At 35.5% G+C, this 27,754-nt stretch overlaps 3 protein-coding genes across 5 annotated transcripts; 2 read left to right on the top strand and 1 right to left on the bottom strand.

Moving 5' to 3' along the window:
* Positions 1-4,648: 4,648 nt before the first annotated feature.
* On the bottom strand, positions 4,649-7,305 carry LOC140871939 (uncharacterized). Its single transcript, XM_073274682.1, has 6 exons — positions 7,064-7,305; positions 6,223-6,765; positions 5,776-6,091; positions 5,615-5,676; positions 4,853-5,332; positions 4,649-4,745 (listed from the first exon to the last, which is right to left on the bottom strand). Exons 1-6 carry the CDS (start codon positions 7,303-7,305, stop codon positions 4,649-4,651), a joined length of 1,740 nt encoding a protein of 579 aa, XP_073130783.1.
* Positions 7,306-8,915: 1,610 nt separating this feature from the next.
* Positions 8,916-14,893, top strand: LOC140871837 (membrane-associated protein VIPP1, chloroplastic-like). The gene is made up of 11 exons (XM_073274575.1): positions 8,916-9,087; positions 9,904-10,019; positions 10,171-10,281; positions 11,736-11,800; positions 11,875-11,956; positions 12,625-12,699; positions 12,911-12,981; positions 13,070-13,152; positions 13,630-13,694; positions 14,074-14,148; positions 14,492-14,893. The coding sequence occupies exons 1-11, from the start codon at positions 8,949-8,951 to the stop codon at positions 14,606-14,608; spliced, it is 999 nt and encodes a 332-aa protein (XP_073130676.1). The 5' UTR covers positions 8,916-8,948; the 3' UTR covers positions 14,609-14,893.
* Positions 14,894-16,672: 1,779 nt separating this feature from the next.
* LOC140871891 (uncharacterized) lies at positions 16,673-27,754 on the top strand. 3 transcript variants are annotated; one of them, XM_073274633.1, is made up of 19 exons: positions 16,673-18,202; positions 18,448-18,759; positions 18,848-19,036; positions 19,141-19,261; positions 19,338-19,495; positions 19,916-20,513; positions 20,693-20,757; positions 20,860-20,961; positions 21,150-21,292; positions 21,455-21,510; positions 22,018-22,661; positions 22,935-23,125; positions 23,237-23,543; positions 24,148-24,417; positions 24,932-25,041; positions 25,962-26,292; positions 26,839-27,249; positions 27,374-27,587; positions 27,679-27,754. In XM_073274633.1, the coding sequence occupies exons 1-19, from the start codon at positions 16,778-16,780 to the stop codon at positions 27,702-27,704; spliced, it is 5,673 nt and encodes a 1,890-aa protein (XP_073130734.1). In that variant the 5' UTR covers positions 16,673-16,777; the 3' UTR covers positions 27,705-27,754. The 3 variants fall into 3 exon arrangements, with proteins under 3 accessions (XP_073130734.1, XP_073130733.1, XP_073130735.1); XM_073274632.1 differs by having other exon boundaries at positions 27,350-27,587; XM_073274634.1 differs by lacking the exons at positions 24,932-25,041; positions 25,962-26,292; positions 26,839-27,249; positions 27,374-27,587; positions 27,679-27,754 and adding an exon at positions 24,647-24,902.

Below are 27,754 nucleotides of genomic sequence, written 5' to 3'. Positions count from 1 at the left end.
GAAAAAATTGTTGAAAGAATATCTTTTGAGTGATGACATAGTGTATGACTTTCTATCTGAAAGATCGTGTATTAATTTTAATCTTTTTTTGGGATCTTTTTTTAATACAAAATAATTCGTATTTTCTTGTAGTGTTGATGTTTGGCTAGACGGAATTGTCCATTTACCAGGGTCCGTTTTCTGTGATTTCTTGTTTGGTAAGCTTGTTAGTCATAAGATTATAAATGTTCAAATGCGGATGATGGAAAAATTCAGTGTGGATAATGGAAATTAAATATTTTGCATGGACACTTTGGTGCAGGTTAGTAAAATTTTAATATTTTACGTTTGATATACTATACACTTGAGTTAATTTTTCATTTTTCTTGTTCTTTCATTTGCAGGCAGAATTGTTTGAGCACCTCAAAAAATTTGGGAAAAAAATGAAGGTTCAAAATAATGATTACGACTCTTTTTTTTCGCGACTCTCTTCTGCCTCAAAGTTATTTTTGCAGAAAATGAATGGTGATTTGTTTAAGAGATGCAAATACCTCATTTTTCCAATCAATAGCAGAGCGCATTGGTTTCTGCTAGTGTTTCACGCAAAGGAAGGTGTGTTCAAAATGTGGAATTTACTTCCCGATTCGTTCAGCCTAGGGGCATGTAGAACGTTGGTGAGTTTTCGTTGTGTCATGTTATGTGAATTGTATAAATGTGTTTTGATAATATTTATCTTTGAAGGCACGTTTTTTGGTTGGTTGGGTTCGTCATCATTCAAATTTCATCATACCCGACTCCGCTGTGTTGAGGGAACGTATGCGTCATCAAGGTGAAACACTTGACTGTGGTGTTTATGCATGCATGTGGGTAGAGTGTCTAGCCCGTGACTCAGATGAAATGTGGACATATCAAAATACTGTGAAGATGGACACCTATCGTGCAAGACTGGCTGCAAGTATTTTATGTCACGAAAGGGGAATGCTGAAAAACAACTTTGATTAACATGTATAGTCTTTGTATGCTTTTATGGTTTATGGAGATACAGTATGTAAGTATGTTTAAAAATTGTGCCCCACTTTGTCTATGGTGTAGGAGGAATACATTGATAATTCACCATTTGTGGATGTCCACTAACAACCAATGTATACTATTGTGGTATATTTTTTGAATTCCATACTTGAGAGTTGCTTGATGTGATTTATTCTAGTCTAAGACACCAATTTGTGGACTTCCACTTGGTATAATTTCACTCTTCTATAATAACACGAGACTCTGAGATCGAGCACAACTAGTAAACAATAATGGGATAATTGTCACTTAATAGAGAACAATTCGTTCTGATTGTAGGACATACATTGTGTGACATGAGGATCTCACTCTCCTATTGGAAGTGTCTTTGGATCAAAATATCAGTTATGTAGAACAATTACATATAAATTGAGAATAATCCTCCCGAAATACGGCACAATATGATTTGTCCTTGTGAACATGCTCCAATAATTACATATAAATTGATTGTGGTGTTTTTGCATGCATGTGGGTAGAGTGTCTAGCCCGTGACTCGGCTGAGATGTGGGAATATCAGAATACAGTGAAGATGGACACATATCGTGCTCGACTGGCTGCAAGTATATTATCACACTCCCCTAGTGGAAGTATCTTATGATCAAAATGTCAGTTATGTAGAATAATCCAATATGAATTTGAAACCATCACCCAAGTGTTCCACTCCAATATGGTACAATACGGTGCATGACACAAGTGGAGAGGAGTGTTCAATCCTTAGAGATTGATGGAACCATCACCCAAGTGTTCCAATTGTAGGACAAACACTTATCTAATATGATTTTTTCTCGTCTTTAAGGACAATCATTTACTCTAATTCCACTCATCTTTAAAAATAAGTCAGTGAGAGATCGAGCACAACTAGTACGCATGGATGGGATAAATATTATTTAATCGAGAACAATTCGTTCTGATTGTAGGACATACATTGTGGGCCATGAGGATTACACTTTCCTACTGAAAGTGTCTTTGGATCAAAATGTCATGTATTAGGAACAATCTTTGAATTATGAAGAATAATCTTTTCCATATGAGGAACAATAAGGCATGTCCATGTTAACATGCACCAAAATCATATAATACACTGCATGACACAAGTGGAGAGGTGTGTTCCATCCTTAGAGATTGGTAGAACCATCACCCAAGTGTTTGTCTAGTAATGTATTGTGCTCTACATTGTCTAAGATGTAGGAGAGAGACATTGATCATGACCCAATGAGAGCACCAATTGTGGATGTCCATTGCCACCCAATGTATATAATATGGCTATATTGTCCGAAATCCAAACTCATTACTTGTTTAATATGATGTTTTCTCGTCTTTAAGGACTATCATTTACTCTAATTCCACTCATCTTTAAAAACAAGTCAGTGAGAGATCGAGCACAACTAGTACGCATGGATGGGATAAATATTATTTAATCGAGAACAATTCGTTCTGATTGTAGGACATACATTGTGGGCCATGAGGATTACACTTTCCTAATGAAAGTGTCTTTGGATCAAAATGTCAGTTATGTAGAACAATTACATATAAATTGAGAATAATCCTCCCGAAATACGGCACAATATGATTTGTCCTTATGAACATGCTCCAAGATTGTACAATACGCTGCATGACACAAGTGAAGAGGATATTTTAGTCTATAAAGATTGGTGGAACCATCACCCAAGTGTTTGTCTTGTAATGGCTTGTGCCCCACTTTGTCTATGGTGTAGGAGGAATACATTGATAATTCACCATTTGTGGATGTCCACTAACAACCAATGTATACTATTGTGGTATATTTTTCAAATTCCAAACTTGAGAGTTGTTTGATGTGATTGTTTCTCGTCTAATACACCAATTTGTGGACTTCCACTTGGTATGATTCCACTCATCTATAATAACACGAGACTCTGAGATCGAGCACAACTAGTAAACAATAATGGGATAATCGTCACTTAATAGAGAATAATTCGTTCTGATTGTAGGACAACCATTATGTGACATGAAGATCTCACTCTCCTATTTGAAGTGTTTTTGGATCAAAATGTCAGTTATGTAGAACAATTACATATAAATTGAGAATAATCCTCCCGAAATACGGCACAATATGATTTGTCCTTGTGAACATGCTCCAAGATGGTATAATACGCTGCATGATACAAGTGAAGAGGATATTTCAATCTATAGAGATTGATGGAACCATCACCCAAGTGTTTGTCTTGTAATGGCTTGTGCCCCACTTTGTCTATGGTGTAGGAGGAATACATTGATAATTCACCATTTGTGGATGTCCACTAAAAATCATTGTATACTATTGTGGTATATTTTTCGAATTTCAAACTTGAGAGTTGTTTGATGTGATTGTTTCTCGTCTAATACACCAATTTGTGGACTTCCACTTGGTATAATTTCACTCATCTATAATAACACGATACTCTGAGGTCGAGCACAACTAGTAAACAATAACGAGATAATCATAACTTAATCGAGAACAATTCGTTCTGATTGTAGGACAACCATTGTGTGACATGAGGATCACACTCCCCTATTGGAAGTGTCTTTGGATCAAAATGTCTATTATGTAGAACAATTACATATAAATTGAGAATAATCCTCCCGAAATACGGCACAATATGATTTATCCTTGTGAACATGCTCCAAGATGGCACAATACGCTGCATGACACACATTATGGGCCACGAGCAACACACTACTTTAGTGGACATTGACCAATCAAATACTTTGACCACCACCTACCCCCTCATTATTAAGCTTTATCGGTACACTTCGTCTCTTCCATTAGCTTCTTGGTTTCAGTTTGGTTAGGATTTTGCTTTTCGAAATAAAATTTCAATTCTCAAGATCTAGCACAATGGAAATGAAGATTGCACCACAATGTATATGTGGTTTTGGAGAAATGATATTACGAAGAGCCGGACCACGTTCGACCCGCCCTGGGGAGTTGTATTACCTCTGTCCTCGTGAGCTGCAACATCAAAATCGCTTTTTCTGGTACGATGATTATCACGGTGAATCTCTTCAGAAATCGTCAAAGTTGAAACCAAACACAAGTAAGCAAGGTAAAGAGAGATGCGTGTATTCAATGCCTCAACATTCTGCCTCCTCCTCCGTCCATGGTTCAACGAAACAGTTGAATTACAAGCTTAACGAGCATTCGTCCTTTGGGGCGCTACACAACCAGCCTACTAGTGCATCAGTACACGACCATATTATAGGAATATGTTGTTGCTTTGATTGCACATGTTTCGTTCTTGTGCTAATATTACTTGTAGCGCTGTGTATTGTAATAATCCGACATTAAGTTCCAATTTTATGTAGCTTTATTCCATATTAAATACAAGTTGTACGAAATACATATCACTTAGCACTTGCCATTTCAAAATGTAAAGCAACGACTTATTTGATTAGTTAACTGAGAAGGCATCGTCCACTGAAAAGTAATGACAAATATCATTTCTCAAATTCAAACATTACATATTTGTTTACTACAAACAAAGAGTTGGTTTCAGAAGAACTTAAGACAACACAATACACTTAACTACACTATGACCCCAGCTCAAGTTAAAATGTGACATCAGATGGTTCCACAAAAGCCTCAAACCAAGCGCAATCCAGCAATGCTTCCACTCGAACGTGTGTGCCTTTTCGAGGGCAATTTCATGCTCGAACCAGCTTCCAGTAATCGCTTGCCCCTGTATATTTTTTGAACAGTCAAGATTAAGTTTTGAATAAATTATGTTAAAAAGTTATGCTAATAACCAATAATTGAAACATCATATTTTTAAATGATTACATCTACTCTATAGGTTCTTTGCAACTGCGTCTATTGTGTCCTCTAGCATGACAACGACCACATGTTGAGACACGTGTATTAACTTGCGATGGTATTCTCTTTGTCCTTCTGCGACCGGGCTGACTACGCACAGAAGGAGCTTGGATTTTATCGGATTCAGCAACACATGAATCACTGATGTCAAATGTTGGGATAGGATTAATATGTCTTTTGTACGCAGCGCGATACGATTCGATCTTGAAATACTTGTCACAAAAATCATACACAGACAGAGATTTTGTCTCAATGGCAGAAATGGCGTGCTTGCACGGAATCTTATTGATCTGCCAAACTCTGTATGAACAAGGCATATCCATTAAATTCACGGCAAATGACTTTTCACCATCAACAACCTCAAACTTCCAATCACACGACCGCTGAACTCTTAATGTTCGGGATTCCATATATGCGCTTACAACAGACTTTTCTTTTCTTGGACTTAATTCCCTGGTCATGAACAGAGTTTAATCACGTCGTCGGTGCATCATTTTCATTATCTGCACACGTATGTGATCAATCATAGCAACAATAGGCAGATGACGTGCTGGCCTAACCCAACTATTCCAACACTCGGCTATATTGTTATTTATAACACCCTATCTATTGCCAATAAACAATGCATTGGCCCAACTCTGTGGATCAGAATTTACAATAAACCCTCTGGCAAGTGGCATTGACTCTAATATATTGTTTATATGTTGCTCGTACTATTGAAAAGACGGAGCATACACAGCTTTCTTGAATACCGAAGACCAATGTTTTTTGTTATGTCTGAGATAACTTCTCAACACCTAAAAAAATTAATAAAAATTTAGATCCAGCTTAAAATTATCAGATAATATGAGAAATTTCAAGTAAAATTGCTCAAGGATTCGTAATTTGGAATTTACCTGCTTAACAAAATTATCCACTAAATGTCTCAAACAATAAGCATGGTGACTCCCAACAAATACTTGATTCACTGCCTTGATGATACTGGGATGTCTGTCCGAGAAAAATGTGAACTCGTCGAATGGAATGCATTGATAGTAAAGGAGCACACGACTCAAATGATAACAAAACCAATCCCAGTTCGCATCATTCTCCGCATATACTATGGCATAAGCAATTGTGAAAAGATCATCGTTCGCATCTTTCGACACAACAACTAAGATGCATCCTTTATACTTATTCTTTATATGAGTACCATCCAAAAATATCAATGACCTACAACCACTAACAAAACCGACGACACATGCATGAAAAAAATGAACAACTGTCTGAATTTTTTAGTCAAAGGTTCAATCTCACACTCTACAACACTACCAGGATTAGTATTTTTAACAACATCACAATACCATCTTAATCTATCATAGCATCCTTCATCTGTGCCATGAATATCATGCATCGCCAACTCTTTACCCTTCCACACTTTGCGGTATTCTAACTCTACCCCGAAATCTCTTTGCAAGTCCATCTGCATTGTACACGGATGATAAGAGGGCTCCCCTCTCAATTTTTCTTTCACAACATTCGCTATCCAATAGGCATCGGCTCTAGGATGCCCTCTGCTACGTAGATTATTCTCACCACAATTATGTTGCAGTTTACATTTTTTGATGGCAAATAGATTGTCTCTTTTATGTTTCGAAGCATAAATTCTCCAACCGCAGCTCTTTTCACTACAAATCACAATTACCTTCTCGCTGTCATTTTTTACATACATAAATGAACATATTGTGGCAACAGAAAAGTTTTTCAAATAATTTCTAAATTCACCAGCACCCTTGAATGTTTGTCCTACACCATGAATACAATTAATCCAGGCATCTATAGTATTGGCGCAAGGGGGCTGTTCAACCTCGTTGTCACTCTTCGACTGCGTGTCTTCCTCATAAACCCTTACAGTTTAATTTACATTTAATAAGATAAAAAAGAACAATAACCATAAAAACAAATTGATAATGACTAAAAATAAATCTTGGTTTCAAGCAACTAATTGATAATTTATACAAAGCAATCTACAATATTTTACCTTTAATTTTTTATATTAAACATGTTACTAAACATATCGAAATAGGAGAATGAAAATATACGTTTAATAATAAGTAAATGAATTTTACCTCTCATCATTCAAGTTGTTGAACTGTTCATTTTTTTTTCTCTGCCCTCAATTCAATCGTCGTAAGCTTTACACACATATGAAGATGAATCATATTAAGGACATCATCATCATCATTCAAAGACACAAACATCTTATGCAGTGGAGCTACGTATTGAAGCATAGTGGATTCCGGAGATATTTCTGCACATTTTTTGCTCAGACTAGAAAAAACATCCGCCAAGCTACAACCACTGAAAATTGATATGACAAACAGCTGCTTCTTGAATTTACAGCAACCCAAAAATGAAAGATTGCAAGGACCACTTCCAGATTCCATCCTCAAACTACAAAAGGGGCATGCTCTTCAATACAGTAAATCGAAGCAATAATATATTTTTTCATCATATATTACACACAAACAGTACAAAATAACAAATTCAGAATACTAGATTTTAATTCAAATAATTTAAATCATAATATAAATGTAATAGTACTGAACTAAAACCCCAAAATTAAGAATTAAAATATTATAATCGAGAATAATACGAAATATATGCTTATATATCACAAATGCTCATGAAATGAACTGCATTCCCAGCAACAGACGTAAAAATTTATATTGATAAGCTAGTCTGTAAAACTTCATTCTCAAACTACAAAAGGGGAATGCTCTTCAATACAATAAATCGAAGTAATAATATATTCTTTCATCATATATTACACATAAACAGTACAAAATTTCAAATTCAGAATACTAGATTTTAAGTCTACTAAATTAAATCACAGTATAAATGTAATAGTATAGAACTAAAACCCCAAAATTAAGAATTAAAACATTATAATCGAGAACAATACGAAATATAAGCTAATCTATCACAAAAACTCGTGAAATGAACTGCATTCCCAGCAACAAACGTGAAAATTGATATTAGTAAGCTAATCTGTAAAACAAACGCGATGCCCGGAAATTCAACACCACCTCTATAATCATAAAAAATCTCAAACAATTCCATCAATTCAACATTTTAAATTTGTAAGTCATACATCAAGCCGTGACAATAATTTATTCACTCCAAATTTATAAGATTTCTAATCTAAAAACTAACCTGCAAATATGTGAAAATTTCCGTTTCAGCACAAAGATGGGAAATTCCCTCAACCCACGTCAATGTAGATCTTCAACATTATCCGAGTAAACACAGATCTGCGACTTTGGTTGATGAATTAAACGTTTAAGATTGAGAGAAGAAAAGATTCGGGAGAGGAGAATCAAGAAGAAGAAACAGAGGGAAAATAACGATTACAGTGGAACAATCCTGTTTTTTTTTTTTTCATAAATCATTTTAGGGGCATTTTTGTAAACTTATCCAAATAGGGAGTTCAAACAAAGAGCAGGCTTTTGTTAGGGATTGAGAACAAATAATGTCTGAAACGGGGACTGAGGATGAATTCGAGTTTGCTATGAGGGATTTATCACAAATTCTCCCAAAAAAAAAAAGGGAAAATATTGCTAAAAAATATTATATTTATTTTCAAATTTTTTGTATTTTGAATCCAGAAGATGAAAAAGAACTGAAAAAATAATATGGGTTAAATTTTTTTTTTTTGCGAATAAAATTTGGTTGTTATTATAAACACAATTTATTTAAATAAAAATAAAGCCGAAGTTCAAAAGTTGTTTTCCTTATTATTTATAATCAGTATTTTTATTTTTTTTTGGCATAGCTATTATTGTTAATATTTTTGAAAAATTTGTATTACTTATTGGACGGTTTGAGTTTGTTTAGACTTTGGGCTAAAAGGAATACGGATTGGTTTTATGATAGGCCCAATAATTAACCCAATCATGCAAATATCATTGAAAAAATCATTATGTATTAAAATATCATCTTTCCTTTGAAACCCATAAATAAAATTAATAAAAATCAAAGATGTGCAAAATAATAAATGAAATTGTAAAATTTGCGAGCATTGATTGTAATGGCGGTAACAGCAGCCTTTACAGCGACAAGCATGGCTTCTTCTACGGTTTCTCCCTCTGCTCCCTCCTCCAATCAAGTGGCAGTTTGCGCCAAAGTACCAGTTCTCGGCTTCAGACAAGCCTTCTTTAGCCATGGAGGTTACTCTTCAGCTTCCTCTGATTCATCTTGTATTTTGATTGTTTGTTTTTGGGTGCAATTGAGGTTGTCGGGTTTGTGTTTTGGCCATCTAAGTGTAAATTGAAATTGGGAAATCGATAATTCTGTAGTTGGGTTCTATTTCTTGAGATATTTTGTATGTTTGCATTTCCCGGATGTTGTTTCATGATTCGGCACCTTATTGACATGAATGCTGTTTAGTTTTGAAAGATTACCTGTAGGATGTAGTTTGGTTATGATCGAAAATTCTAGCTGATATGGCATGGGGGATTTTAAGTTTTTTTTGGTTTGTAGAATTATTTGTCCAGTTCACATCCCCTAGTTGGATAGGATGACGCCGTGTCTTGTTAGAATGCAGTTCCCAAACTGTATTTTCTAAGCCTCATGGTATGTGTTATTTGCCGAGCTTTATTATATTTGCTGTTAGTAGTTAATCTATGGTGCCTTTTAACTTTTTGGATCACTTTCTTCATAAAATGCCGCTGTTGTTTACCAATCTATCTATCTATCCATTTTGTTAACTGGCAGCAATGTTTAGGGCTCTTTTCTGTGCATGAATTGTTTTTTTGGTTTCTAGTGTTCCATTGGGTTTTTGAATGCCACAGTGTTTTTAGTTTTTGAATTCTGAATGGTTTTCCCCACTATTTGTTTGTCTTGAGGAAAAAAAGTATTTTTTGCGGTTACGATTACTATTTTTAAGTTTGGCCACTACTTTCTAATTATAATTTATAGGTGTTTCCTTGTGTTGCATTTGATCATTTTGATGCTTACTTTGGAGCTAATTCTCTCTGTTGCAGTGGGTACTCCAAAATATTCTGGAATACGATTATGCTACTCTGTGAAACCCAGACGTGGAATTGGTGCTCTTGGTACTCAGATGAACCTCTTTGATCGGATTGCTAGAGTTGTTAAGGTTGTTCAACTTCTTCTCCTTCTTCTTCTTCTCTCTCTCTCTCTCTCTCTCTCTCTCTCTCTCTCTCTCTCTCTCTCTCTCAAGAGCGCAACTGACTCCATTGGAAAGCCTATGCAATGTTACTGATTATGGTTACCTTTTTTAAGTGCAGTCCTACGCAAATGCCATCATAAGCACGTTTGAGGACCCTGAGAAAATACTGGAACAAGCTGTACTTGAAATGAATGATGATTTGATCAAAATGCGTCAGGCTACAGCACAAGTAAGTTATAATTTGATTATGCTGGTTTGTTTTTCCTTTCATTTTCCTCGATAGTTAAGTGATTCCTTTTGGGAGTGAGTGAAACCGGACATTTCTTTTATTTATCTTTACTGATTTTTTTGGATAACTTATAATAAAGTATAACAAAGACTTTTTTTTAAAAAAAATTTGTTTAAATAACAGCTCACATTCTATTAACCAAATTGGGATATAAATCCCAAACATGACGTTCCATGAGAAACTTCACCTCGAAATATCCAGAAAATGTTGTTGGGTTGTGGATTCTAATTATTTTGTCTCTTTAAGAGATTAAATGGTGAGTTATGTGGTTGCCTAAGACAAAAACAGCTTAAGCCTCGTACGAATTTCTCATTGCAATTTTGATCATAAACTACTGAAAGTTCTAATAATTTGATTCCTGTGACAAAGTGGATTCAAAACACGTAATTTGACAAGTTATTTGTTTGTGTAATTGTATAGTGTCTGACAAATAAGTCATAACCAGAAAAGAAATCTATTAAGAAATGAACCCTGTGGATGATGTATACACCGTTAAATGCACTTTGAACAACCCTCTAAGTGTCTACTGTTAGATCCTTTGTTTTTCTGTTCTTTTTTTTTCTCTCTCTGAATCATAAAAGGGTAAGGATGAAGAAATTCTCTATCATTATCAGGACAAAGAAATGCTCTCTCATTCTTAGAATTGCCCGCTGAAACTTAGTTACAACTAATTAAGGATTATGCTAGTGAACAGTGGTGCAACTCATAAGATTGAGAATTTTTTGGGTGGACCGGGTGGTGTGGGTATTGCAGATGCAAGTGGTAGCAAGTGTGTGGTATATATTTTTTTTTGACGGGAGTGTGTGGTATATAATAGACTAAACAAAAACATTAAGGAAGTTTGGAAGGGTTTCAGAGAGAAAATATGTACTGCTTGATAGAATACTTGATATGGAAAAATGAAAACTTCAATAGACTAAACAAAGCATTTAGGAAGTTTGGAAGGGTTTCAGAGAGAAAATATCTACTGCTTCATAGAATACTTGATATGTAAAGATGAAGACTTCATAATATTTAGACATAACAATGGACAGCTTTGATAATTTCAATCCAACGATGGCGTGGATCTTTTGGAATATCTGCCAAATATGATTAGTCTAGATAATTCTACTTAACGATTCTATAAACATGACGGTTTTAGAGAATTTCATGATGAATTTCAGGTGTATGGTACACAAAAATGGAGAATATGCTAGAAATGATCGAAGCTCCCCAAGCACCTTCCTTGTTCACCGGGGACTGCTTTTATCATTTTCCTTCCTGACAAGTCATCCAATTTATTTGCTTAGTTCTAGATTATTCTCTTCTTGTTTATTTGCTGGATAAATCTTAAAGTTAACCAATAAGATTTAAATTTCGGTATGGAGACTTATCCATGCCTGTCTTTGTTGTAGGTTTTGGCTTCTCAGAAGCAGTTAGAAAACAGATATAAAGCTGCACAGCAAGCTTCTGAAGATTGGTAAATGCCAAGAAGTGTATTATTTTACTCCTCTGATCTTCTTGAAGTAGTGGCTCATAGTTTTAACATCACAGGTACCGGAGAGCACAACTTGCTCTTGGGAAGGGTGATGAGGATCTTGCTCGTGAAGCTCTCAAACGAAGAAAATCTTATGCTGTAAGGGCTATTAATCTCTTTTATAGAAGTTAGCGACTTTTCAAGATGAATTTGGTTACCTTAAAAGTTCCAGATGCACGTATCACAGTGCATTGCATCGTGTTTGCCCCTTTTTTAGATTTTTTACTTCAAATTATTTGAGTTCGTTAGAATTCAGAAGAGCTGGTTCTTTCATATTCCTTTCAGAGAATTATACAGCTGCATGATTCAGTAATCTCAAAAGAATGGTGAAAAGGTTATTTTTGTGATTTTGATATTTTTGTCTAAGTTCCATTTTTGCATGTATTGAATCGGGATTCACAGTGAACATTAATGTTTTGAGACACAATACATGTGCATGTCAAGTTGTTTGACAAGGGAATATCACTTAATATCTGTTCTCTGTTTTAGTATCTTAACTAGTTGGACAAAAGCTGGAGGATAATGAAACAGATTCTAAAAATACACGAGATATTTATACATCAATGTAAAGTTTTTGCAAGTGATAAGTTAATTAGGGTTATGTTTTTATTAAATTCTTTTTGTGACATTCAAAGGGACTAAGTTAAACTTTTATCCCCTTCTTGCCTAACATGAAGTGGCATTTTCTTTGTAGATGATAAGATTTAAATATTTTAAACGAGGTTAGTATGTATGTTTTCTCAAATTGCTCTGTATCGATTTTACAGGACAATGCAACTGCTTTGAAAACTCAGCTTGATCAGCAGAAAAGCGTAGTCGATAACCTTGTTTCAAATACACGGGTGGGTTCCATTAGCTGCTACTACATCCATGTTTTCTTTTGTAGGTTTATTTCGTAAGTAACATACACTCGTACAGAAAGATACATACATTTTGTTTGGTTGATGCCTCTAGCTCTTGCATCCATGACGGCACTCATATCTCATTGCTCTTAATTACATATATTTCATATTCATGATTCATCACTCATGATAAGTTATTTTCAAAATGCAGCTGCTAGAGAGCAAAATACAGGAAGCTAAGTCTAAGAAAGATACATTAAAAGCAAGAGCTCAGTCTGCCAAGTTCGTTCTTCCCCTTTCTAATGATATTCTTGTCTGCAACATTTTGCGATTTGATCTGACTGGCTGTAACTGCTCATTTTTTCTGTAGAACTGCAACTAAAGTGAGTGAAATGTTGGGAAACGTAAATACAAGCAGTGCTTTGTCAGCTTTTGAGAAGATGGAGGAAAAAGGTAAGCCGACCATCTGAGAAAAAGAAGGTGGTTTCTGTCACGTGTTACAAATGTTCTTGTCTAGAAGGCTTGTTTTGTAGTCTCATCTCTCTCATTGAAAAGGAAATTGGTTTAAGCTTTGTACACTAGGGCAATGATTATATCATAGCCACCTGCTTAAAAAGTTAATAAAGATGTCAGAAAGGCAATAGTTTACCATATGTCTTTGTCCATTTAAGACGGATAATCTTATTCATGGGCACGTGGTAGTGAAAGTTTGAATCTAAAGTAATTGATTATGCTGGGATACCTGAAATTAGAAAATGAAATAAAAAAGATATCATGTGTTGTTTTCGTTTTTTAAAAATAGGAAGTAGTTTTTAAAGAAACAAAAGCACTCATTGCATCTATCTTTTCTCTCATTACTGACTTGGTGATCAAACACAGACCAGTCGAACTAGAGTACCTGAAAATTTATTTTTACCCCTTCTCTGACAGTTATGGCAATGGAAGCTCAGTCGGAAGCACTTAATCAGCTTACAAGCGATGAACTTGAAGGAAAGGTAGCTCTCTTCTACTGTTGTTTGATATACAACTTACTTTTTTTCCCCTTACTCCATCTTTTTCTAGTGCTAATTTTATGATTAACATGGAAATGTATATTGTCTATATATTGTGTTTTGATCATTTGAATCATTGAACCGTCCAAATATAAATGTCACAAGGCAGTCTTTTCATGTTCAACCTCTGTGCATTTCTCAGAAAGATTGTAACAGATTGCCTGAGATCAATAGTCTGCCCACCCCCAATCTTTGTCGTTTTTGTTAGTTGTAAAACAACAAGGATATGAGCGTGCTTTCTTTTACTTATCATTTCTGTTCCAGGGTAGAATTTTTTTTCAGACGAACTTGGATTTCATCATTAAGATCATATATTTTGCAGTTTGCTATGCTTGAGACTTCTTCAGTTGATGATGACCTTGCCTCCTTGAAGAAACAATTATCTGGAAGCACAAAGGTAAAGTGCAAATCCCTTTTCCCTCCGCACCTTTGAGATATTTTTGGATACCAATTAGATGGGTTGCATTCCACTCTACATTTGCTTCTGATAACGATTTTCCTTGGAAGCCGCTATTTCTGCTTTTTTTGCCTGAAGATTTAAAAATTGGGGATTTACTTGGGGTTGTTGACGTCCCTTTTCCGAACAAAACCTGTTGACAATATGACCAGTTATAGATCCAGGAAAAACTCGAAATTATAAATTTTTTTAAAATCACGAGGGGGGAAATAACAGTATTATATGTTGTATAATAAAAAATATACAGTTATCTGCCTTTGACTAAATGCTATCTGCGAAGCAGAAGGGAGAGCTTCCCGCAGGGAGGACGCCCATCAGCACGAGCTCTGCATTCAAGTTTCAAGATCCTGAAATCGAAAAGGAGTTGAACGAGTTAAGGCAAAAGGCCAACGAGTACTAACGACAACACTTTGAGGCACCTAGAGTTATTTATCGAAAGAAAAAGGTTTCTCCAAGAACACAAGCGTGGATACAGGAACTGCTGTTGATTGAAAGGAATTTCTATATGTTACCACATTGTTTCTAGGAAGTTTTGTACAAAATCTGCTAAAGGATCGTGTCCGATAGGCGATAAAATAACTTGAGAAATTGGTTTGATATCAAATCGTTCTGGACTTTGTGAAAGATTCCACTGGATGCAACTCCCATTGACATTTCAGTTCTAAGCTCGGCTGATAAATCCTTATATTTCCTGTTTTTGGAGTATATTAAAGTAATGTTTGAAATTGTTTTTTTTTACTTGAGAAATTGGTTTGATATCAAATCGTTCTGGACTTTGTGAAGATTCCACTGGATGCAACTCCCATTGACATTTCAGTTCTAAGCTCGGCTGATAAATCCTTATAATTCCTGTTTTTGGAGTATATTAAAGTAATGTTTGAAATTGTTTTTTTTTTTTTTTTAAAATAAAAATCTTTGAGAATATTATCAAATAAATACGATCACAGCGCTACACATTTTAATGGCGAAATAAAAATTATATATCATGTCATATTCACATGATGGAAATACAAGTTGTAAATAAAGTGAATAAAATTATCTTTCAATCCGTTCCAATATTATAATAACTAGCGATAGAATCATATGCAGTTGCGTGTGCGATATAATACATAAATATTTTATGAGTTTTTATTTATAAAATAATGTATTATTTAGTAGTTAAAAATTAATTACTGGGAAGATAATATAAATTTAATACGCTAATATAATCAAGTTGATATTTGAGATATATACGTTTGAAATTAATCATAGAAGCAAAAATGATACAAATTGGTTGAAAAAAAATATGGAAGATGTTAGTGGAAAAAAGAAGTTGAGAAAAAGGTGGACAAAAAAGGATGAGTCATGACACACCAAAAAGTTGCTATTATAAAACACTCAGCCTTTATAGAATAGTATAGTATAGATATATAGTATATATAACTAAAAAATTCTGCAAGTGATTGCCTCAGTCTGAGCTAAGGTAATTTATTTCGAAATACTTAATATTAAACATCGAAAAATAACAGTTACGGGACAATGTATCTTGAAAACAAGTACACTCATGAACACTGTTCCAAGAAAGAGATTTAATCTCATAATGTATCTTGAAAACATTAACACTCATGAACAGTGTTCCAAAAAAGGGAATTAAATGAGATTAAACGTGAAACGTGATGAAAATGCTAAAAATTGGGTAAAATGAAAAAAAATTGTGAACTCTAAGTTGACCATATTAAACGTGCTTTTTTTAAATAAATAAATTAATTAGTTTAGAAATTATATCAATTAAACAATCTCAAAATAAAAACTATTTTCTTCCAAATCAAAGAAATATTCCGGTCATATATCTCCCAAAACTTTTCTCTTCAAAATTCTTGTGTTCTAAGAAATATTTAAAGTTTTTGATGAGGTTTAACTATAAACACGGGTAAAAATTATAATTTTCATATTTTTGTGCTTTTAAAAATTTGAGAATTTTGTGTTATTGTTAAATTTATTATATATATATATTATTTAGCTTATATATTGGTAAAAGATAATTAAAATTTTAAACGTTTATTCACTTTTTAACTTGTATTAAACACGTTAAACTTATAAAACTTGAAATTTAATCTCAACGTATCACATTTTTTAAAACTTTGCTCGTGAATATAGCTATTCAAGTGCATAAGTATCGTGTTTCAAAAAAAAGAAAAGAAAAGAAAGAGTGCATAACTATCGATTAAATCACTTAATAAATATTATTGTCTTTTAAAAAATTATCAATACTAGTACTCCGTGCAAATTTTGTTTTTTTTTAATAGGGAACCGAGTTTCGATTTTCGAATAAAATCCACGAGGTCGTAAAATAAAAAAATTATAAATATTTTAAATTTAATATATTTATATTCAATGAAAAATAAATGAACTAGAAAAAAAAAAGAAAAGAGAAGAATGAAATGATATAAATAGTTCTCTACACGCATCGATTACCCCTGTTTCATCGTCCCAATGCTTATGCCACCATACTCCAAAACCCAAAACCACTGAATCCCGAAATTCACATATGATTGGAATTTTGTTTTTCTGTGGATTTTGATCTTCATCGATGGATCATTCGTCTGAAACTGATCTAGCCTTGCTTCTTCAATCCCACGATGAAGAAGAAGCAGAAGACTCTGCTGCAACTGAAGCTGATCAACATTTGCTGACCGTCGATGAAATCCTCCTCAATCACTCCTCTCCGTCTCCACCATCTTCACCCCGAGATGGCGTTTACTTCCCTCGCCGGCGGGAACAATCACAACACAGGGACGCAAATGTGTATGCTTTTAATTATTCTCCTTCTGGTTCTATTGGAGATACCTATAGAACCAAGTACGTGGGTGGGGTTTTGCCACATTTATTTGGTGGCGGGCTGGTGAAATCTAATTCCAAACCTGGGGCTGCTCTGGAGGCTGCCGCAGCTGCCTCTCGCTCTATTCCCACGCCCCACTCGGTGGCCATCAAATCGATGAGAGCTACCACCGGTACGTTGCGGAGTGCTGTGTCTGACACTTCGGCTATAGCTGTTATCAGTGATGATTTGTTACTATCGCAGTCATCTGTGGCTTCCAGTGGTACTCAGAATTGGTGTGACGCTGGCACTGATTTAGAGGGATTAGGCTTTTCTGAGTCTCGGGAAGCAGAAGAGGTTGAATTGGAGAAAATTCAATATGCCAAATTAGATTCAATCTCCGGAAAAGCCGATGCCGGTGAAGAACATTCTTCTGGAGGGGGTGTCAACGAGGCTGAGGTTTTAACCAACTTTAAGACTTCAACGCAGGTGGGTGACATGGATGAAGTACCTCGGATTGCTAACGAGGAGGAAAAATGCGCCACTTCGAATTTTGAAACCCTGAATTCCCCCCCTGTTGAAAATGCAAAAGAATCAGTTTTGGATGAAGTAAGTGAGGTAACTGCTGAAGGCTTTCCTTCAGATATAATCGGTGAAGAGGACGTGACTGCCCAACACCTGTCCGTTGTTGTGGATTTAAATATGCCATGTGGTGATGAACACAAGACTAGAGGAGAAAAATCAAGTGATGTCAGCGAAGTAGTTTCTGAACATGGGGATCAAGATTTTGCTAGTTCACCAACTGATGTTACAGACCTAGTTTCTCCACAGGACATTGAGGAGAATGGTAGAAAGTTACTGAAGAACTCTCATTCTTCCTTAAAGCCACTTGATTTGGCTGAAGAAATTGAGAAGAAACAAGCGTATACAGGTTTGCACTATGAAGAAGGTGCAGCTGCGCAACCAATGAGACTTGAGGGTGTAACAAAAGGCTCTGTTGTGTTGGGCTATTTTGATGTAAGTGCTGACAATGCCGTTAGCAGGATGATATCACCTCCCTCTTTCCGGCGTGATCATGGATCACCTCAAGTTGTGGCAGTGCATGTCAACTATATTGCAGTAGGAATGTCAAAAGGAACGATTTTTGTTATATCTAGCAAATATAGTGCCCATCACATTGACAACATGAATGAAAAGGTCCGGAGTACTCCTGATTTGGCTGTTTGTTTTTCTATTCACTGATTTGAGCCTTAACACCTACTTTACTAGTTTACTAGAAAAGAAGATGGTTTGTTATTTATTTTAGTTCACGAACATACAGTTATATTTATTGAACCTGCACATAAACACAGCTGTCTATTAATTTGGGTCTGCATATTAAATTATTAATACTTTATGGACTTATATTTCCTACTGAATGGTGAAAATATTTATGATTCCAGATGACATTGCTTGGGTTACAAGGTGATAGGTCTCTTGTCGCTGTGACGTCAATGTGCTTTAATCAGCACGGAGACTTGCTCTTTGCAGGATATGGCGATGGCCATTACACTATTTGGGATGTGCAAAAGGCCTCTGCACTTAAGGTCGTGATGGAACATAGGGCTCCAGTAGTACATTTGTTATATCTGGGGCCGGATTCTCAAGTTACACGTCAATTTCATATAGTTAGTGGTGACAGCAAGGGTGTGGTCAAGTTGATTCGGTTTTCAGTGGTTCCATGGGTTAATGTGATATCATACACCAAATCAGTGGTAGAAACCTATACTTGATTAGGAACTTTGTGGTAGGTTATGACTTATGTCCACTTCCACTGACTTAGTAACTTATTGTTTGGCACAGAAACTGTTTGATGAAACAACTAGCAAAGTACTATGTGCTTCTCCATTACTCTATGGTGAATGCCATGGAGGTGCAATGGCCTTGTATCAGGGTAGCAGTTCTGCTTCTACTAATAGTGGTGTTAGCATCAGTGGAGGCATAGACGATGAAGGTGTTGTCATATTCATTACGCATCAATCTGCTCTGGTGGTAGGGGATTCTTTTGGATGACTGCAATAATCACTTTACCTAATGTTATTGTGAATTTTGCTCGGTTTAAACTTATTGTATCTTGTGATATCATATCTTGACAGGCAAAAGTCAGTCCCAGTGTGAAAGTGTATGCTCAAATTTCTAAACCTGATGGTGTCAAGGAGGGTGCCATGCCATATGCCGCACTGAAATGTATGTCACCGTCTCCTGGTTCTTCATCCGGTATGCATCTTTTTCAGCTTTTCTTGGTGCAGAAGTTTCAGCTGGAAAATTTGTTTGTTTCAATCTTTCCTCTCAGAAAATACCCATGTGGAGACATTAGATAAAGTTTCACTGCTTGCAATTGCTTGGGATCGGAAAATTCAAGTCGCTAAGCTGGTGAGGTCGGAGTTAAAAGCAGTCAAGAAGTGGGACCTTGAAAGTCCAGCTATAGGCCTGGCATGGTTAGAGAATCAGGTTTGTATTTTATGACATCTTTAACCCTTCATCATACTAGATGCTTGCTAAGTACTATTGTTCTCTATCCTCTCGATGTAAGTTTCTTAAAAATTCCTCGGAGTTTCACCTGTTTCATTCAACTAAAAAGATGACCAGTGGTGATTACACGATTTAGCTAAAAAAACAGTATATGAAATGTTGGGCTGAATTAAGTAGTTAATGATTTTCTTTACAGTTGTACATGTTCTCGCATACTTTGAACTTCATTTTTCTTTCTTGCCCTTTTGAACAATTTTTTTTTCTACCTGTGCTCTATATTACTTGAGATGCTAGTACTTTAAAATTGATCCTAGTTCACAGGCATCTTTTTTCTTTTTCATTTCAAATGTTAACCTGTGTGATTTCATGGGGGTGAAATTTGGTTTTGTGTGTGTTCAGATGTTGGTTGTTCTCACTTTGGCAGCTCAACTCTATTTGTTTGCAAGTGATGGAAATGAGATTCACCATACAAGCTTTTCTGTTGATGGGTTTCAATGGGATGATCTAACATCATATCATATATATTTTACAAATGCTTTTGGAAACCCCGAGAAAGCTTATCACAACAGTGTAGCCGTGAGGGGCACTACTATATACATTATTGGACCAGAACATCTTGTTGTTTCCCGCCTTCTTTCCTGGAAGGAACGGATTGAAGTTCTGCAAAAATCGGGTGACTGGATGGGTGCCTTAAACATGGCCATGACATTTTATGATGGTCAAACACATGGTGCCATAGACCTTCCTAAAAATTTGAATGACATACAAATCAGCATCATGCCCTTCTTGGTGGAGTTAATTCAGTCATATGTTAATGGAGTATTTTCTTATTTATTGGTAATATGTGGCAACCAAGATGTACTTATGGATCCAGACGAGATTAAGGAGCAGTACACACGTGTTGGTGGCGTTGCAGTTGAATTTTGTGTCCATATCAGGAGAACTGACATTCTGTTTGATGATATTCTTGCAAAATTTGAAGATGCGAATGTTAAAGGTTCTTAATCATTTTTTCTTTTATTTTACTTCAATTATTTAATTAGGTAATGTGAAGTTTGGGTTCTTGAGGAGTTACAATATGGGTTAACTTTTTTTTTATGAACTGTATCTTAGTAAATTTCTCTGAGTATTGGTGTTTGAATTTCATTGTTTTAACACTGTTGTTTGTTCCTTTAGAGTTTTTTCTGGAGCTTTTGGAACCTTATATTTTGAAAGATATGCTGGGATCTCTTCCACCTGCGGTATCTTTATTTTTGCCTATATCAGTTACCTTCATACTCTTTCATATACTCACCAGTGAGCTAGCATTTTTCTATATTTGATAATTGGAATGCTCTTTTAAGATCATGCAAGCATTGGTGGAGCATTATTGCGAGAGAGGTTGGTTGCAGAGGATTGAACAGTGTGTACTCCACATGGACATGCTGTCCCTAGATTTTAATCAGGTAATATTTTATGGTTATTTCACATATGCTGTTACTTGTTTTTCTCTTTTACAAAGAGACAATGTATCTCAACTTCTTCTAGTTGGAAATCATGGTACCAATTTCTATTCTAATATTTTCATTGGGCTTGAATATTTTGACAGATTTTGTCCCTTTCCTCAGTTGGTTATCTTATCATTGTACTGTAGGTTGTGCGCTTATGCAGGGAACATCGGTTGCATCATGCATTGATATATTTGTTTAACAAAGGTTTAGATGATTTTAGGACACCTCTCGAGGAGTTCCTGATTGTTTTACAAAGTAGCAGATTAGAAGATGCTGCTTCACTTGGGTAATTTGCTTCGATTTATAACTGTATTGCGCCCACTGTTTATACGTTGTGCTGAAGAAAATTGTCATCTGAAAATCTAAAACTCTTTCGTGAAAACTACTTTCTGCATTTCTTCCCTTGTTATACTTTGTCAAGACATTCACGTGTAGCCTGTGGAAACAGGTACAGGATGCTTGTTTACCTAAAATATTGCTTTCAGGGTCTTGCTTTTCCTCCAGGTTTGGTTTCAAACTTATGCTTTGAGGCCTTTATTCATTTGAACTTTGGTGGGAAGGCTTTTTTAGCTAATTGAAATTGTATTATAGAATTTTAACTTGGGAGCAAAGAAGATGTATGTGGATATAGAGGGTTTTATTTTGCGTCCACCTCCCTATATCGAATGAATTTGGCACTTATTTTCCTTGCATGTTATAATTTTTGTATTTGATAAGAGAGATGAGTGTCAAATACAATAAATATTGGGAGGTGAATGCAAAAATCCCGGATAAAATGATAAAGCTATTGTTAAAATAACGGATATAAAATGACCAAGGAGAAGCCTTCAATGAGAATAAAGGTTCCGTGATGCTTGTACTCAATAAAGTGCATCTAAACCACTAATCTTTTCTCATTTCTTGACATTGATGTACTTTTTAATTGATTTATTTTTCATGTCTTCCTAGGATTATTTAAGGGTTAAAATGTCAGGAATAAAAGTTGAGTGTTAGATTGCCCCTGTTTTATAGGACGTGGAAGCCTTCCTGTTACACGCCTGCTCTCCGTTAGAGAAGAGCTCCTGCAGTCTCTGTTGATGACGTCCAGTATTCCGAATACATGGGCTGCTACAATCTTACCAGCAAATGGTGTATATGCCAACATATTTCATCTGTTACAATTGGATACTGAGGCGACTTTAGATGTTTTAAACTATGCATTTACAGAAGATGACCTTCCTTTATCAACCGATTCTTCCCAGGAATCAACCTATTTGTGCAAGGAATCTGGTCAAAGTCAAATATTGGTTCAAAAAACTGTTGATATTCTTGCAGATATAGTTGATGCTAGTAATTCTCAAAGAGAAAGTCCTCACTGCTGCAATGATTTGGGTTCAAAGAAAATTTGGCCTTCAAAGAAAGATGTAGGTCACATGTGTGATTATATAGCTTACCATGTGATATCTGCACGAGCAAAGGTCTCAAGAGATATCCTTGGTTTAATTTTGGAATACTTGACGTCAGAGGTCGATAATTCTTATAATGCCTTGGGGAAGACCACTGAAATCTTAAAAAGAAAAGAGAAACAGCTGCTATCATTACTAGAAGTAGTGCCAGAGACTCATTGGGATGCTTCTGGTTTGTTATATCTATGTGAGAAGGCTATGTTCCATCAGGTACTTTAACTTATGACCTTAATACTGCCTGTCAATTTTTAATTAACCCGAAATTTTTGAGGCCAGTAGGGAAAATAATCTCCCTTTTCAGTTTTCATTTATTAGCCTTTACCAAACACTCTAAATTGATGTTATGTCCTTACATGGGGGTAAATAGTGGGTAAAATAGTTTAACCCACTACTTAAAAGGCCTTTACTTTGAGTATATTTTTCCTTTCCCTTTTCTTTTCGCCTATTTCAGACTCTTAACGAAATGTGTATATTCTTTCGTAGGTTTGTGGCTATATCCATTCCACCAGGCATCAATATGTTGATGCTTTGCACAGTTATATGAAAATAGCTAATGAGCCTATACATGCATTCTCCTTTATCCATGATATGCTCCGACTACTCCGCACTGAAGAATATGATACTTTTGAATCAGCTGTTATTTCTAGCATTCCAGATCTTATTAAACTGAGCAGGTAATGATTTTAGGGGCAGAGCTTCAGATTAATTTCTTAATTTAACTTATGAAAACGAAGGATTTATACTCTTTCTATTTCCTGATTGTTGTTCTCCCTTGATATTTACAGAGAAGGAGCATACTTTCTGATCACCGACCAACTTTCTGGAAAATCTCAACAAATTTTGTCTGATCTGCACTCTCAGCGGGAAAGCCTTTTCCTGTACTTAAAGACAGTTGTTGAAATTCAAACAACTGGTACCCTCAACCTCTCTTGTCTAAAAAACGCTGATGTCTCAGATATTCCTAATGCTAGAAAAGCTCATAAGCAGCCAATGGATGTTGAAGCATATCTAGTTGCAATATCAAACTCCCTAAATCATCTGCGTAACAATGAACTTCATGTTACTAATGAAATGACTGAGTTGTACTTTGAGGTAAAAGATTCAGGAACCATCACTGTGCTGTTTGGGGTCGCAGACATACATGTTTGTTGTTTTTAGGAGATGAAATATAATTAATATTTTATTTGATTTTATCATGGTAGCAAGCATATGAAGAAAAAATTGTAATTTATGCCCACAAGTTGTACAGAATTTGGTGAATATTTTGTCTTGAAGCAAGTAAATGAAAGGTTTATGCTAAAGATACTGCTTACTTTCAATTATTTGTCTAGGTGAATATGTTTTATTTTTTGTCAAGCTTCTGAAATGACAGATTGATGTCTTACCTTGGTCAGCTGTTTGTCTCCCTTTGCGCCTTTGACTAAAAATCCTTGACATTTTCACTCCTTGAGGCACTCGGTTAAACAAGTACGGGTTTTACCCCAAGTCTTTGACTGCCACTTTTCTCTTCTCCTGACTGTGTCTTGGCCAGCAAACCTCTATGCCCCACCTTATTTTGTTTACATTTGTGAGCTTCACTACTACTGATTTTTGCTATGAAGATTTACTTGGGGAATGTCATCCTCAAAGACCATTTTGTTGTTCATTTGTTTCTCATGTCCTCATTTGCTTTTCTTTTCTCCTATTACTTTTGCAGCTGTTATGTCAGTATGAACGTGAATCTGTTCTCAAATTCTTGGAAACTTCTGAAAGCTATAGAGTAGAAAATTGTTTGCGATTGTGCCAGGAATATGGAATAGTTGATGCTGCTTCATTCTTATTAGAAAGGGTTGGGGAAGTTGGAAGTGCCCTTCTGCTTAATCTTTCTAATCTTCGTGACAAAATTGTCATGCTTGATGCTGTAATTCTAAAGGGACGCTCTGATAGTAAACTGAAGGATCTCAATTCCATTATGAAGAAGAAAGATGTACGCGTGATGTAATCTTGATCCACCTTTTTTCTATGCTATGTTGGTACAATCACGCATTTGTTTGACAAGCAATTGTGGAGTGATATATAAATTCCAGAGATCATTGTATCTATTATATTAGTGTTTAGGTGGCTTTACTCTCTTGGACTTATAACCCTAATTTTGGAGTTCTTGTTGATAATCATCATCGATTAAAAAAGGCCCATTGCTTATTGGCTGGTTTAAGGTGCGTGTGCTAAACACCGATAGGTGGCCAGGTGGGTGAAAGTCATCCAGAGTGGATCGTCGTGGTGCTACTTCTCGATTGGTGGGCGATGTTATGATCCCATATTGGTTGCTCAAGAAATTATGGGCTATCATAAAATCATGAGATAATTTTCTTTTTTTAACTGGTCTTTTTGATTTCAGACTTTTAGTTCTTCTGTAGGGCTTATAACCTAGAACATGTATTTCAGTTTCTTCATCTATGTCTCCTCTCTGAATAGTTGAAATGATTAAATTCCTGTTGCAGGTTGCTGATATACTTGATCTTGTGCGTTCTTGTATTGGATTATGCCAAAGAAACAGTCCCCGCTTGGAACCTGATGAGTCTGAGCACCTTTGGTTTCAGTTGCTTGATTCGTGAGTCAATTGTTCTCATGCATATGATTGTTTCTTATGTCAAAAGGCTTAAAGGATTGGTTTAGGTTACTTTATTTGTTAATGATGCAGAGGAGTTTAATTGCTTTCCGGTTTACTGTAAAAAAACTAAATTGCTTATCAGGCGACTATTTGTACAAATCTGAACATCAATTGAACCTGCATGTCTTCCTATTCATTTAAAAATTTTGAATTTATTGTAATGAACTTATTTGGACAATGAATTAAATATTGCTAGTATCGTGACAAGTTAATGTTCCATTGTCTGAGCCCTAACTTGAGTTTGTCACACTAGATGCTGCTATAGTACCTAGTAACCTCTTGAATATGACCATCACGTGCATAATCTACTGTTGGATGAAGATGCAAAGACATCAGTGTGACATGCAGTCAGCACTTTATTTATTAGTTTTTTTGCCCCTTGATTTTGTAAAGAAATGTCACATTGAGGCTGATATTGTCAGGTTTTCATTTTTGCCTGGGACATCATTACTGACTGGTGATTCCTGAACACCTATGAATTACTTATATTTGAACAACTGCCGTCAGTTTTCTATTATTTTATATTTCCTTTGAAACAAACATGGATAAGATCGCACTTATTCTTTGCATAAGGGGCAGCATATCTAAGATACATGGTACATCCAATAGAAAATGACTTTCTACTGTACATATATGTTAGAAGGGTAGTTGATGCTAGATTTATCTTCTATGCATGGCATAGTTTCATGTAAAGTTGTCTTATCTAAATTAGATTTCTGATGTTCTTCGACTAGAGTTGAGTGCATGGAACAATATGATGAATACATTATTGATACTTAGTTAACTTGTTGGTCTTTTTTTTTTTCTTTTTCTTTTTTTTTCTAAACCAATTCTGATTCTGTCCTCTTTTTTCATTACAGGTTTTTTGATCTCTTGTCGGATTCAAGTGATGCTAGAGTAGATTCGGGGAGAGAAGTGCTCAAGTATTCTCTTGATGGATCATACAGTCGGTTGGAAGACGAAGAGAAGTGCAAAGCTAAATGGAAAATATCCAGACCTCGTAAAAGTCACATGAAGAGGAAACTGTTTACCATATTCATTAAAGAAATTGTCGAGGGAATGATTGGATATGTTAAGCTTCCAAGGATCATGTTGAAGCTTCTTTCTGATAATGGCAGTCAGGAATTTGGTGATTTTAAACTTACAATACTTGGGATGCTAGGAACATATGATTTTGAGAAAAGAATTCTGGTGCGTCCTCCTTTTCTTGCATGCTTTTTCTGCTTTTATTTTTGTTTTTAATGTATAATGATGATAATTTTATTGTCCAACTGGTGCAATATAATCGTTATTGGTTGTATGCCATAGACTATTTGCCCTTTAAGCGTTGTTTAATTTGTTGAATATAAATGCAGAACATTCGGAGTTGTAATTTTTCCCTTTAAGTTTTTGATTTACTTTTTGTGAGTTGAAAACAATTTTGCAGCTTCTTTCCTGGCAAGATATATTCCTTGTACGTGTATTTTTCGTTTTTGTTTCTTTTGCATACAAGGTGGTAATTTGTGTATAAGCGTGCTAGACTGACGAAAAATAGTGTGTATAATAGCAATTTGACTGATCTTGCACTGCATCGGTGTTCTGCTCTGTACTTTTTACATGTCAAGTGCATTTCCTCTTTGACTTTTGAACCTGTTGGCAGCATATATTCCTCATAAAACTTTTGAACCTGTTGGCAGCATATATCCCTTATAAAAAATTTTGGTTGTTAGTAATGTAACTGTTTTATCTGTTAAATAGGACATTGCAAACAGTTTGATCCAGGATGATACATATTATACCATGAGTTTGCTCAGGAAGGGGGCTTCTCATGGTTATGCCCCCCGGAACTCTGTCTGCTGTATCTGTTACTCCCTTCTTGCCAAAAACTATGATTCTAACGTTCGAGTATTCTGCTGTGGTCATGCAATGCATGCACATTGTGAACCTGAGGAAAATGAGGATTCGTTTAGGGGAATCTCTGCTGGATGTCCTATTTGTAATTCTAGGAAGAAAGCTACTCCAGGGTCAACTGGAAAATCTGTGTTTGGCGATAATGGATTAGCAAGCAAGTCCTTGATAAGGGCACAACAAACAGGTGGGATGCAAACATTGCATCCTCGTGATCAACACGATATCTTGGAGAACTCATTTTCTCATACAGCTTCGAGGGTATGGTTATTTATACTTTGCTCAATTATCTTTTGCTGTTATAATAGTTTTCACATGTACATTCTATCAACTTTTGCATCCCTTAATTTGGTTGCAACAGTTTGAACTCTTGAATAATCTTCAGAAAGACCAGAAATTAGTTCAACTTGAACACTCAGTTCAGTTGAGGCTAGCACCACCTGCTGTTTACCATGAAAAGGTGAAGCAAAGAGCAGAAATTTCAGGCAGAGAAAGCACCAGCCGTGCTTCCACCACAGAAAAATCATCAAGCAGGCAAATAAGGGATATAAAACTGAAGGGATTATCATTACGATCCACACTTAAAACCAATATATTCAGTGAGTTATTTTATCCAAGGGATTCTTACATCTTATTCTCATGGGAAATTAAGACTAGACGTGTAATTGATTTTTTTATTTTATTTTGAAGGGAATGGAAATATTCGTGAGAAGTGAAGCAAACGTTCCATGTATGCTTACATGGCCATGCTGCTACTAAATATCTG

Source organism: Henckelia pumila, unplaced genomic scaffold, assembly GCF_033568475.1.
Source record: "Henckelia pumila isolate YLH828 unplaced genomic scaffold, ASM3356847v2 CTG_461:::fragment_3, whole genome shotgun sequence".
NCBI classification, from domain to species: domain Eukaryota; kingdom Viridiplantae; phylum Streptophyta; class Magnoliopsida; order Lamiales; family Gesneriaceae; genus Henckelia; species Henckelia pumila.
This window is presented reverse-complemented; position numbering and strand designations above follow the sequence as displayed.